Source organism: Micromesistius poutassou (genome assembly GCF_964030765.1).
Source record: "Micromesistius poutassou genome assembly, chromosome: 2".
In the NCBI taxonomy this organism is placed as follows: domain Eukaryota; kingdom Metazoa; phylum Chordata; class Actinopteri; order Gadiformes; family Gadidae; genus Micromesistius; species Micromesistius poutassou.
The window spans coordinates 22146348-22161347 of NC_140272.1; the positions used below are offsets into that span (position 1 = coordinate 22146348).

Here is a 15000-nt window from a genome sequence, read left to right on the forward strand (position 1 = left end):
AAAACACCATATGAATGCTTCATCAGTATTATGCTGTTGCATGTTCAGTGTTACACTGTCACCTGTTGGATGTAAAATATTACCATATAATGTTTTTACGTTTACTCAAATAGAAAACAACACACAATACTTTACAGTAACAACAAATACTGTATTTGTATCCAAAATGTGCAGTCTACTGTAAATCACAGCAAACAGGATGAAAACAGGATGAAATGAAAGAGATAACAGAAAATAGGCAATACTGTAAACAAAACATCTGAATGAATGAATGAATGATCGAATGAATGCATTTTTATTGGTTGTTACCAAAGGGAAAGGGCAGAAGCTTCAGCTTATATCAAGCCCCCCCTTCTCACATGTTTACAGTTTTTCACAATTGCTTTAACACATTTCCTGATAGACTACCTCACTTTCTCAAAACCCTAAACACAAATCTCAAAACTCACACACAAAATGCTAAATCCTACACTTCTCTTGCAAAAGCACACTTTGCCTTCAAAACAGTGTTAACTCTTCTCTAAATGGTATTTTCTTTTTAAATGATAAACACATCCATCATATGAGTATACCTTTCTAAACACCCATTGAACACTGGTGTGCAGAATGGAAAACACTATATGAATGCTTTATCAATAGAAATATGCCTTTGCATGTTCAGCGTGACACTTTCATCTGTTGGATGTAAAATATTACCATATAATCTTTTTACGTAAACTCAAATAGAAAACAACACACAATATTTTACAATAACAACAAATACTGTATTTGTACCCAAAATGTGCAGTCTACTGTAAATCACAGCAAACAGGATGAAATTAAAGAGATGACAGAAAATAGGCAATGAACAAAACAAAACAACTAGGCTGCGTCCTGCCTTCGGCCCCTGGCTGGCCACAGGACCTCATCCACGTCGCAGGCCGTGTTCTCCCTGGCCAAGCAGCGGGGAGAAGAATCGCCTACAACGGCGCGCGAAGCCTTGACAGGCCTCAGCGGTCACATCGCCACATGCGTCCTCCATGGCTTGCACCAGTGGGATCCGTGTCTGTGGATTCCTCTCGTACACCTTCCAGAAGGGAAGAGTATGGAGGGAGACGCAGGACGGATATTTCAGGACGGCCCCTGAACCAGTCACGGACCAGGGCCCCGTTTGCCGATAACGATGGATCCACGCTCGTACGATCATTCTCACAAAGGATCTTTCGATGCTTCGTAAAATGTTTTTGAGCGTTTTCCGAAATGCCTCTTAACATGAACGCGCGTGCACTGCTCTTACAACGTTGTACGTCTTACAACGCTTGTAACTGTCCACTAACACGGTGCTGAAATGGGCTCGGTAGGAGGGGGAGATGCAGGAATGTTGTTGCATTAAACTATATTTTGTGGCAGCAAAAAAATATCTCCCCATCAAGGCCAACAGCAGAGTAGCCTACGAAAAGAATAGACTAATATGAATGCTACAAATATTAAAACACAATTGATTAGGTCTAGGCCGACATATGCTATATTAGTCCTAATCCTGAACGCACCGTGCGTATTTTGTGCAGTATTTTCCCCCCTGAAATAAATCCATATTACAAAAATAAAAAATAGTATGTGTCTGTGTGACAACTAGCATTTATCTAAATGTGCTGATTTCTGAAACATGCTTTGTGCAGCAAAGAGAGCGGACTTTCTCTGATTCCGCAGGTTTCATTCATTCATTAGGTGATTGGCGCGCCGTGCAGTCTCTAGTCTAGAAACTTTGGTGTCAACATTAAAAATGCAACGTTCCATTCATTCATTATCATTCAAATGCAGAGGCATTGACACGGCTATTGCTGTTGCTGGTCTAGATCGATTCCTGCCCATATTGTTGGGCAGGGGTATGATGGTGCAGGCAATGTAAGCGGGAAAGGCACGCATCGCAGCACAGTTTCCCGCAGCAGTCTACGTTCACTGCAGAAACCACGCTCTCAACTTGGCGATTGTGCACTCCACTAAGGTCAGGGATGTTCGTAACTGTCTAGACACGGTCCAATAAATAGTGAACTTCATCACAGCCTCACCGACGCGCCTACAGTGCTTTATGGCAAACTATCGCAACAAAAAAGGCCTACAGAAATTCTCTGACACCCGCTGGTCTCAGCATGATTCATGTACAGTATGTCTTCTGTCATTGATCAATACGAGGACATGGTTGAATTAAAATCAGAGGGACGCAAGTGCTGACGCAAGTGCAGCTCGAAAGCGACCTCCCACACAACAGCAATGGAATTTGATTTTATTGTGACGTGGCGTTTGATCGGTAGCCTACATTCCGGCTGCGCATGTATTTTTGAAATTTTAAATTGCTGCAATAAATTATGCTGTTGACTTCTAACTTAAATCTAACAGTAGTCTATGAGTAATATATCGGCGGTAACCACTGTTTTTGGGGTATTGCGAAATTGCGCCAGCTGGACATTCCTACTCCTCTGCCTTGCTGCTCTTCAATGTTGCCACCATCCATTGTTCTCCAAACAAACCAGGAGCTCACCTGTGACCCTTCTAACTAAGAAATGTGATTGGCAGTGTGTTCTGTGTGAACACCAAGAGAGGGAATTCAGGAAGAGTGTGCAAGATATAGACAATTGTGTGTAGTGGTGTGAAAAATGTGCGGTTTGGAATGGGAATCTGAGTCTAAAGCAGAAAATGTGCTTAGAGATCAGCAGAAATGGTTTGGCAGTTTGTACATGAGTTTCCGGTTGTGCACATTGTGTCTGATGTTCAAATGAATGTGTTTAAACAATTGTGAAAAACTAAGAGTAACAAACAAATGTCATACATACAGTGTGTTTGCATATACATGCATACACTTACCTACATAAATACATACATACATACACGCCTACACATACTGATAAGGGTCAATACTTATATCCAGTACATTTGCACCATGAGATGGATAAAATCCTAAATAATGATGATAACCATAATGAGAATAACGATGTTCATCATCATCACCATTATTAACATTCTCATAGAGTGATACTGCTCAATGTCTGTACTTTAGTGTCATATCTTTCTTCTGTGACCCTTCTTTAGCAAATTGCAGATTGCTAACAGCCTTTGGAGTTTAGAAATGTGATTGGCAGTGTGTTCTGTGTGAACACCAAGAGAGGGAATTCAGGAAGAGTGTGCAAGATATAGAGAATTGTGTGTAGTGGTGTGAAAAATGTGTGGTTTGGAATAGGAATCTGAGTCTAAAGCAGAAAATGTGAAAAACGCAAATGCATTCATTTGTTCATCGTTTTGTTTACAGTATTGCCTATTTTCTGTTATCTCTTTCATATCATCCCGTTTTCATCCTGTTTGCTGTGATTTACAGTAGACTGCACATTTTGGGTACAAATACAGTATTTGTTGTTACTGTAAAGTATTGTGTGTTGTTTTCTATTTGAGTATACGTAAAAACATTATATGGTAATATTTTACATCCAACAGGTGACAGTGTAACACTTAACATACAACAGCATAATACTGATGAAGCATTCATATAGTGTTTCCATTCATACTATAGTGTTTTCCATTCTGCACACCAGTGTTCAATGGGTGCTTAGAAATGTCTACTCATATGATGTATGTGTTTGTTACAACGCGTTCCCTTCATACAGGGGGCGATCAAAAACCCATACGCAGCTTCTATACTGCAGTGTGTGGATGTAAGCCTACGCTAACGTCCACATCGATGCGTTCCATCACCTTGCAACATGATTGACAACGGGGGCGAAGTTTGTGGGCCCGTAGAGCTGCACGGTCTTCAGGCTCTGGTGGTACGCCTCCAGGATGCCCTCGATGCCGTTACAGTACGGGTTCTCTATGTTCCCATTCTGCAGAAGAACCGCCAAACAAGCATCTCAGTAACTCATCGTAGAGATTCAGGTAATCACATGGAATAAATAGGACGCAGGGGGCTAAGGCATGCGTGAATCACAGGAAAACTGCCACAGGAAATGTCATGGATGGATGGAATGATTCTCCTACTTTCCTCAGTTCCAATTGTACAGGAACATCAAACCAGTGGTGAGCTTCAAAATATACCCCTGCTCCTCACTCCTAAGAATCTGAAGAATTTCAACCAAAAGTGTATTTTTACAGAGCCTGGAAGCTTATACTCACCAAGGGAAACTCATGCGAGACTCGCCCGTCAGGTGGCAATTTTGCTCCGAAGCCAAGAGCGGGGAACATCTTATCGCTGTCGTAGTCCTGTATAATCTCCCCGACCGCCTTCAGGGCCATGGCATAGGCGTTGAGCTGGTATGGGTTCATGTAGTGCAGCGATGTGGACTGGGATGGGTTCCCTGAGGGGATGGACGGTTGACTCATACACATGCATCTCGTATATACGTCGTCAATTCTACATATGGTCTTCATGCAATAAATCAAATGTGCCTCCACCCCCATTCCTAGGTTGAATGACCAAATAATAGGGTATCTTTGATTTATGGAGGTTTTAGTAAACAACAATTCAATAGGGCGCAACAGTGTGGTTCCAGAAGTAAAAATCCCATTCATTTTCATCATAGAGATTTTGATTAAAAGCCTTAATGTTGTAACCATCCAAATGATACGTACGTTATATTATATTGTGAATCAAATGTTTTTGCTCCTGTAGAAGCCACACGTTAAACAGGGCAACAATTTTTTTAGAAAAACATGTTTTATTCGCAAAGTCTTTGAAACCACTACAGTACCCATAATCCTAAAGTGTGACACTACCTCTCTGATTGGTGAAGCTCGCTATTACCAGAAACCGTTTACTGCACCCGCAAAAGTCAAGCTGTGGACGAATGCTGTCACTGAACCCAATCGCTTACCGCAGCAACCAGGATTTCCCTTAGATTAATGGGAAGTTAGAGAGTTATTGTAAGAGCTGTAGAGGAAATGAATATATGATTACAAATAAAAGTAAAAATATATGATTTAGCACTAGCAGTGCTTTTTATTAACTTTGGTAATTTAAAAGCTAGGAATACATAATGTTGAATGAATATGTAATTGGAATCCGAGACTGAAATCACATGTATTAAAAACGACAAAGGTTATAAGATGCAAGAAACAAGCTAAACTATTGGGTTGACCATTAGACTAACCACTGCGAAAAGGTTCACAATGGTTCATGGGATGAGGAGTTCCTTCACTCGTTCACAAAAATAATGTGACAGTCTTGTACCTCTGCCTTTTCTTCCGTTTTCCAAATTCTTTTTTGGCCTGAATCAAACATTTTCTGGTCACGACTACCTTGACGAACGAACTGGCTTGGTTCCAGGCTTAAAACTCTTTCTATAACGATTTTAGGAAAAGTGGACGGTGAAAATGAATTGGAAATGTACTTTCGGAACCAGGGCTGTTAAAAAAGGGTTACGCTCACTGTTACGCTCTGTTTGATTTGAATTCAAGGATGACGGTGATAAATTGACAGAGAGGAATAGTGTTCCCTGTGAGTTTTAATGGTGTTCTGTTATGGTGTGGGGTTCTGAAGAGTGTCATTTCTCTTTAGTGGATAATACATGTGTCCCAAAGGTCACAACGCCAAAACAATAAGCTTAAAGCACCAAAGAAGAATATTTCAGTTTCAGTTGATTAAGATGATACAAATGTTTTCCTTACTTACTACTTTGCCTATTCAAATCAAATCAAATAATAACAACTTCGCCACCATCCCTGGTGGACCTCTACTACGAGTAGAGGGGTTGACCTCTACTGGGAGGACTACGAGTAGAGGGGTTGACCTCTACTGGTGGGACTACGAGTAGAGGGGTTGACCTCTACTGGTAGGACTACGAGTAGAGGGGTTGACCTCTACTGGTGGGACTATGAGTAGAGGGGTTGACCTCTACTGGTGGGACTACGAGTAGAGGGGTTGACCTCTACTGGTGGGACTACGAGTAGAGGGGTTGACCTCTACTGGGAGGACTATGAGTAGAGGGGTTGACCTCTACTGGTGGGACTACGAGTAGAGGGGTTGACCTCTACTGGTGGGACTATGAGTAGAGGGGTTGACCTCTACTGGGAGGACTATGAGTAGAGGGGTTGACCTCTACTGGTGGGACTACGAGTAGAGGGGTTGACCTCTACTGGTGGGACTACGAGTAGAGGGGTTGACCTCTCCTTGGAGGACTGAGGCCCCACTGCGTGCTGAATGTCATGATGGTTCTTCAAGTGGTCGCCCCCCAGCCCACCTCTCTACCCCCACCAGCACTAGAGGAGCTGTTGACCGCTCCATCACAGATACAGATCAATGACTGTCTGTCCTCCTGGCCAGCTTAAAAGCCAACCACAACGACCAATCACCTCTCTCTAATGAATCCCTACAGTCTGCAACGCATGGTTCCATCCATACTGTGCACAGTCCTGCCATGTCCAACCAATACGTCAACTTCACTATATTGTGCATGCAGGATGCATGCACCCTCATTTTTGGAAGGAAGTGGCTCAGTAGTTTGATCCCCAGCTCCTTCTATCTGAGTGTCCAGGTTTCCCTGAACAAGACACCTCCCTCTAACTGCTCCCGACGAGCTGTTTGTCGCCTCGCATGACTGACACCTCCGTCGTTGTGTGAATGTGTGTATGAATGGGTTAGCCAACAATTGCATAGCAATTTGAGTGACCAGTGGTTAAAGGCACTATGAGAATACACTCTATTGACCATTTAAAGATATTATCTACGTTTATGTGAGTTCAAAGTGAGATGGTTGTGTGTTAGAATTTCATATAGCATTGTAGGTTTCTGGTTACGTGTCTATATCAGATTTTTTCTTTCTTTTTCAGACTTCTAAGCGGACATTCTGCTGTTCAGTTCCCAAGGTGAATTGAGTGTAGCAATTAAATGTAAGTGGGGTCTTTATGGCACTTTACCAGTCTCCCATTTAACTTTGGATAACAAACGGTCTTTAGTGAAAATTGACTGAGCATGATGAAGAGAAAACCTTAGTAGCAACGGGGCTCTCTCTTGCTACTCCTACACCTCTCTCAATTCTCTCCCGCCCTCTCCCTCTCTGTCTCCCTCATACCATCTCTTTATTTCCCTCTCTCCATCATATGCCTGTTCATCATGTATACGTTTGCATATTTCTCCCTACTGCCAGTATGCTTGAAGAATGGCTCTTCAACCCCATCCATTAGAGGATAACCCCCTCCATTCACTCTCAATCACTCACCGTTTGACGCTGTGAAGTCGATGGCCACCGTGAAGTTGATCTGGGTCCTGGAATGTGATGGAGCGAAGCACACGGTACAAACGATCAACTACAGAGATCATCTGGGACAGCTACTTCCTAACTCATTTGACTGTTTGATGTTTCACAACTTCACACAAAGACACACACACACACACACACACACACACACACCCACACATACACACACATACACACACAGACTTACACACACGCTTTTATACGCTTTTAACTATATACATGATTGTGAACATTTAGGGAGAGTCGTATGAATTGACAGTGAACAGGGATCGGACGGACAGGGGATTGTCTGGTCTTGGGCTGCATGGTACTGGTATGTCCAGAGTCAACACATCACCACAGATAAAGATCGGGTCCCCCCCCCCCTCCCCCACCCCACCCCTTCTGAGGACCCACAGCCCCCGGGCGGCCTGACAAGCCGTTGGACTGACTCAGTACCTATGAGCAAAACCATAATCCAGTCTCCGGTCTCAGCTGAGGGAGCTCGTCCACACGGAGGCCTTCGACTCTGACCGTTTGAAGCAGAACCGAGGCCAATGTGCGCTACGGCACGCGGCCGGTGTTGAGCGTGTCTCTGACGTATGAGTGTGTTTGAACCCCTTCTTGAGAGGCTCGGGCTACACCCACTCACTGTCACACCATAGGGGGCTGCACAGGCTGTGAATGTGACTGATCACATTTACAGTATCTCCATTTGGCTGATGGATTATTCCAGAACCTCAGGGTGTATCGGTTTTTCACTTTCAATGAAAATGTCCTCATCTTTTTTATTATTATTAGTTCACCTTTATTTCACCAGGAAAGTCGCACTGAGATTAAAAACCGATTGTTCAAGGGAGTCCCGGCCAAGAGACGGGGGCACACCCCATAATGGACGCGCGCCCAACACTGCCCGTACTGGCACGGAGGGTTCCAGCGACAGAGTCTCATTAGCCATGCGTGGCATCAGGGGAGGGAAGGAGGTAATAAACCGAACGAGTAAAAGATCCACTTTGACCTTTCAGAGTGGATGCTGGGGGATGAGGGGCTGGGGGCCGTGGAGACGAGTGCTGGCCCGCCGCATTAATTATTCCATTTTATTCATTCATTAACAGAGTTCCAGTGCTCTCATTTCAAATTTGCCCTACTGTCCGATTAAAAAAAAGAGTTTATTTTATTCTGGGCTATGGGATAACACACACGACTGCTTCTCATGTGGGGAAACATTTTGGGAAATTTTCTAGGGAGAGATGTTCTATTTTAAAGTGTGAAAACAGAGATAAACACAGCACACACCACCACTTGAACGGCCAGCTTTGAATCAGTAGGATTTGTTGTTGAATAGTTGCTGTGGAGAAGCAGGCTCTGTCCACGTGCAGAGAGGAGGGGTCGAGCCTGCAGGTGACACGGATAATTACCCACCGCTGACGGCCGGCTGAGGACCTGGCTGAGGATTTAAGGTCTAGGTGTGCATGGTTACACTAATTACCGCCCTGCCCTGATTGGCTTGTGCTTCTGAGGGGCCTGGAGTGTGTGTGTGTGTGTGTGTGTGTGTGTGTGTGTGTGTGTGTGTGTGTGTGTGTGTGTGTGTGTGTGTGTGTGTGTGTGTGTGTGTGTGTGTGTGTGTGTGTGTGTGTGTGTGTGTGTGTGTGTGTGTGTGTGTGTGTGTGTGTGTGTGCGGTGGCGAGGGGACTTTAAGCGTAGTCTCTAATGTTTTCTATGTTACGCTTTTCAAATAGAAACTAAACTACATACTATTTCTATTGACTTTCTATGGATCTTCTTCCCCAAATGCAAAGCCAAGGTACTCAATGGCAGTATGGGCAGTGTGGGCGCACACATCCATTATGGGGTGTGCCCCCACCTAGATGAGGACATTTTCATTGAAAGTAAAAAACCAATACACCTTGAGGTTCTGGAATAATCGATCAGCCAAATCAATCACACACGTGGGTGTAGCCCGAGCCTTACAAGAACGGGTTCAAACACACTCATACGTTAGAGACACGCTCAATACCAGCCGTATAATGGTAAACTTATATAGCACTTTTATCCAAAGCACTTTACAGTGTTGACTGGCGTTCACCCATTCATGCAACCATTCACACACCGACGGCGGAGTCAACCACGCAGGGCGACAGCCAGCTCGTCGGGAGCGAGTAGGGTGAGGGCGTCTCGCTCAGGGACGCCACGACACGCCAGGACCACTCACCCTCCCTTGATGTAGTCCAGGAAGGTGCTCTCTGACTCCACGGAGAAGGAGAGCAGGGTCACCTGACAGCAGAGGAGGAGGCGATGAAGAAGAAATAGACGGAGATGAAGAAAATAGACAAAGGGGAGGAGGGGAAATATCAATATAACTTGTATAAATCGTGGACGAAGAAAAAAAGTTGAAATTGAACGATAATAAGAAAAAGGAGATGATGACATGATGGGAGAGAAATGTTGTTTTTCATGTTGTTTATCTTCCCAAAGCCATTAGCAGATAGCACGTGGGGAGCAGGTAACACACCTCTCACATGGATCCTGCCAAACAGACACCGTCGTACTTGATTCATACACACACACATACAGGCCCAATGACAGGAAGGCTTACCGTTCCCGAATTGGCGTATTTCTTTTTCTTCATTTTCTTTTTTGAATTGATCACCTAGAGAAAGGGAAACACAAAAAAAAGACACACTTAAACAAAAATCGTCTGTTGCCGTCGTAGGTTTTGTTTTTGGCAATTGTGAATGGGAACCAAATATATTATAGCATCAGAACGATGACCACTCATACAACCACTTTACACACAAAACCAAATTCATGTCGCTTATATTGAATATATATTGGACTGAAAACAAGCTATATAACCAACGTGGCACCGGCCTCACTGCACACCATGGCTCCATTTGACACACATTGTTTTACAGCATCAGCTGCCACCCTCATTGCACCATAACTATATTTAATGTAATTAAGTGCATGTATTTGTCTGCGTGGGTGGCCTGATGGAAGCGGCCCTGTTTAACAGATAATAACTGGTTGTGGACAGGAGCCATTGTGCTGTGAATTCACCAGAGAACGACAGAAGGGCCAAGCTTGGAGGGCGAGAGAGAATATTGTTTTAATTGCACGAGCAGATGATCATTAGGTGTTTTTTTTGCCTACTCATGAACACCTAAAAGACTTTTCTGACGGACACATGTCTTTGTGAAGTGCGTGCATTTGAACATGAATAGTGAACACAGTTCAGACACTGATTCTGTTTCCCAGCGGACGGCCCGGCGGTCTGTCCATCGGGGCTGAGGATGCCCCCAGTGCCAAGATTCCACGGTTCATCCAGCAGGGTGCCGTCACGCGTCACCAGTCGGGGCTGAATGTCAGGCTAAAGACAAAAGATGCCTCCGCTAATTACCGCCATTCTCCACGGCCGCGGGCACGCGAGTGACAGACTAATTTCATGTGGAGGGATGGCAATTTGTCTGACACTCTGAACAACCTGCTGACGCAAAACTTAAAGGGCCTTTCAGTCCCACTGTGTGGTTGTGACTAATCAACACCAATGTATAATAAAGCTGACATTCAAAGGACAGGTGTCGCTCAACGGGACGTCTGCTGGGACCGGCAGGCACGCGGGCCTCTGGGGCAGTTTGATGAGATTCAAACCAGACAGCTGCGATTGGTAATCAATTCATACAGGATATGGCACCAATACAATGCACCTTTTAGCATGCAGCATATAGGGAACATCATAGATGTTGTAGGGAAACATAGTTAATAACTAGTGAAAACTAATTGTGTTTGCAAGTCCAATAGATGGAGTGGCATTTACGGAATTGTTTTAGACAGTCAACCGTTTAACGGTGAAATAGTATGTGGGGGTGAACACAATCAAATTTCTCAAATCCCAGAAACTTCCATTAATTCAATTTCACAGCCTGGCTAATGGCTGCCGTTACCATGCATTGCAGCCCCCAGGTGATTATATCAGAAAACAAGTGTTGATTTTTCAAAGCAACACAACAAAAGCAGCAAACAAAAAGAGAATGAAATCCGTTTCATCCATAAGTGCAGAGGAGAGTGAACAGGGAGACAAACAGCACAGCCAAAACACCCTTCAAAACAATGGCGTTTGTAAACATATGGAATATGATTGGCTATTGCAGGCGCTCTAATGCTGAGATGGCTCCACTAATCCTCCTGAATAAATGGGTCCAGGGGCACAGCGAAGGGCTCTGATTGGCCAACGAAGGAAGAGAAAATGGTTTCCATAATGGAAACACAGAGAGAGCCCCTCCCCAGGCTGCGTCGGCCCTGGGAGAGGGACGGGGTAATTCACATTTTAAACTCTTTCCACAATGAAAGCATTACTCACCTCATAGATGTTGAACTGACTCTGCCCCCGGGCCAGCTCCCGATAGCTGGTGGTGAATTCTCCTATGAAGTCGTGGCTGAGAGAGAGAGAGAGAGAGAGAGAGAGCGAGAGAGAGAGAGAGAGAGAGAGAGAGAGAGAGAGAGAGAGAGAGAGAGAGAGAGAACAAAGAAGAAGCTGAACTGTTGGATGCAGAAACTATCATAAGATCAATAGGTTAATACAATTTTTTTGTTCCACCTTTGGTAAATGTCAACACACTTTAAAGGGCTGATTATGGTCCTATGTTCACGCAACGCAATGACCACGCAGACACTTCGACGCAGTCGTGAACCTTTATGGTTCCGCGTCGGCCAATCACAGCCCTTGCGGCTGCGGAGCCTCAACAAGAAGATTTTGGGAGGCGCACGTCAGGCCCTTGCGGTGGACGCAAAGAGAGTCCGCAATGACGTAAGGGGTCCGTAGCCCCCCTTGCGTTGCATGAACGTGGGACCATAATCTGCCCTTAAGAAAGCAGATTTTCTTTAGATTGAGGTTTATGTTGTATATACCACATCTATAAAATAGTCACCTTCCATCTCTGTCCCAGTCATAGACCTCCACTTTGATCGTTCTAGGGAAGAGAAACACACACACACACGCACACACACACACACACACACACACGTGCAAGTGGTTTAGGTTCTATGCAGTCCACCCGTCAAAACACACATAAACATCCAAAAACAAGCTCAGCAAATCGATTGAGACAATGATGAAGATGCAAGTGTGTGAGAGACCATGTAGCATTCCAACCAGCAGTACTGAGAGAGCCCGACACCTCCTCACTAGACTCCCTGTTCATGGACACATTTAAAAGGAACCCTCGACCACGATGGTCACTGTCCAGTTGACCACATCCTGGGCACTGGTTTCACTGACAGTCTCACTGGCCCCTGTGTGTTTCCCAGTGTGACGCAGTCACGTCAGAAAAGAGCAGTTCAAAAAAAAGAACCATTCTAATTTTATGAAATACACAAACAATACATAATTGTTTATTGTTAAGTTAGTGAGAGATCGAGCGAGGCGTTGGCGGTTAGCGCAGAGTTTCACCCCAAAAACTGGAACCCGCAATCAGCACCAAACGCACAAAACACCATCAGAGGTAGAACCGCACACATCGACAGGGCGGATGTTCTGCGTAGCACACACACACACACACACACACACACACACACACACACACACACACACACACACACACACACACACACACACACACACACACACACACACACAGCAGCCAATTTCCTACAGAGAGAAAAACAAGAACTTATTTCCTGACACTCTTTTTACGAAATCTCATTTGATCTCAGGTTCTCACTCGCTCTACCCAGGGCTGCTCCTGAGCTGCCTCTCCAGCCTCCCCAGATCCAAGGGAACGGGGAACGGGGAACGGGAACATCACACATGCCCAGCGCTGTCGCTGAGGAATAGAGAGCTGTCTGAAATCTGCCTACCAACCCCCCCCCCCCCCCCAGCCCACCAGCTCCCCCCTCGCCTCCTGTCACTTTCAGCAAAGAGGAGGTTGGTTCCTTTGAGGTTACCTGCGATTATTTATGCTTCTTTTAAAAGTCTGATAGCAACCAAGGTAGCGGTGGCGGCAATGAAGTTTCAGCTTCAATGTCAAGGAGAGAAGGGTAGTGAGAGCAAGAGAGAGAGGAGTGGTGCTTCAGCCTGCAGGACCCTGACAACCCCCCCCCCCCCCCCCTAACTCTAACTCTGCAACCACTTAACTGCATCACTATAAATATTTCACTGCACGACACAGCAGTTAATATGGTATTGGATGACCCACTGTCTCTTCCTCAAGATGATCAATTGTGATCAATCCTTTAATCAATCCTGATTAATCCTAAAGGCTGTAGACTTGATTTTGTACCTTCCTCTTTTGTGTCCATGGGTTTTGTGAATGTTGCTCAAAATGAATGTTGAAATGTCAAGAAATCCTCAGATTGTTCACTTTTTAAAGAGTATGCAGTTCAAAAATAATCTCCAATATGCATCTAGTAAAACTATTCTTAGGCCCGAGTTGCCTGAGCATGATGACTCAGTAATGGAGAAACATACTTTCTGATGATTACAAAAAAAGATGTGAAGCGTGTCATCCCAATTCTCTTAGCCCCATTTAAATAGAGATGTCTATAATCTTTTGCCAGGAACCGGAATAGACCACTTGAGTGACAAGTGTACCAATGAATAACAAGTCTATGACTTGTTCTCAGTATTTAATGATACATTGATACATATAAAACCCTTATACGTTATATGCTGAATACAAGAAACAACACAGATGAGGAGAGGGGGATAATGGGATATTATTTGTGGATTCTGATCATTCCATGTGAGAAGCTTAAGTACCATTTTATTAACATGTCAAATGTAGCTGGTGTTCAGGATTAGCAGATGTCAGGTCTCATGTCAAAGTATTATCCTTTTTTAATCATCCCCAACACTTTGATTCCTGGGGATTTTTTTTTTCCTTGTGTTCATTTTTAAATCCATGCACATAACCACATTTTTTCTGGGAGTGCACAGACAAGTACAACACAGTGACTATATCGTGATTCACCACCTTAACCAGAAGAGACGTGCTGTTTCAGACACATACATTAAGGGAGCAGGGGTTAGACTTTTTGTTGCCGATACTCTTTGTGTGTGTGTAATAATGAATGGACTCACTCAAGAGAGTTGTAGTACTGTAGTCAATCAATCAATGTAAGTATACCATAATCTAGGCTAATGCGAACATTGTTTTGCCACGTTTCGCATGAGAAACATTGTGGCTGCTTCAAACACAAGAAGGTTTCCCCATAATGAAAAATAAGTTCACGATTGATAACTAACTCTGAACAATGCCTGAAAAAAACCTTATTCCCAACACAATAATTAACATTCCAATGCTCCTATGCTTCTAAACTGGAGGCAGTCATTGGGATTTGACATTGACATGTACAAGCCCCCTAGATTGACTGTAGACATTGGGTTTTGAACCCATACCTTTTTGACACCCTTTCCAAATCGCATCCACACATCCATGATTCAGACTTGAATGGCTGAAGAAATCCTCCTCAAAGTGCAATAAAATCAATAGAAAGGAATTTTGTGAACATTTGTGATAGTGAGTGTTCGTACAGAGTATGTATTTGTCATCTACATTGTAGAACCGAATGAATCAATGAATTATCATGGACGAGAGAATGAAGTTAATGTAGAATTCAACCAAATCAAATAGACATGAAAACGCTGGAGTATACTTTCTTGCAGCGCTAAAAGTCCATAGATGAGTAGAAAATAAAAATAACCAGGAAAATGTGCTTAACCTAACCCCTCAAGACACAACAAACACACATACACACACCTGTTAGAAGTGGATTTGGTAATGCCTCAGTGATATTTCTTGAC

The 15000-nt window shown here is 44.0% G+C and overlaps 1 protein-coding gene across 1 annotated transcript in view; it reads right to left on the reverse strand.

Moving 5' to 3' along the window:
- LOC311339281 (copine-8-like) overlaps nucleotides 1–15000 on the reverse strand; it is a 72429-nt gene that overhangs the window by 14939 nt on the left and 42490 nt on the right. Inside the window, exons 5-11 of the mRNA XM_084464660.1 lie at nucleotides 12128–12169; nucleotides 11560–11635; nucleotides 9796–9849; nucleotides 9412–9473; nucleotides 7182–7228; nucleotides 4141–4322; nucleotides 3724–3851 (exon numbers count right to left, since the gene is read on the reverse strand). Of these exons, the coding sequence (XP_084320786.1) occupies nucleotides 3724–3851; nucleotides 4141–4322; nucleotides 7182–7228; nucleotides 9412–9473; nucleotides 9796–9849; nucleotides 11560–11635; nucleotides 12128–12169 (591 nt within the window). The remainder of the gene's footprint in view (nucleotides 1–3723; nucleotides 3852–4140; nucleotides 4323–7181; nucleotides 7229–9411; nucleotides 9474–9795; nucleotides 9850–11559; nucleotides 11636–12127; nucleotides 12170–15000) is intronic.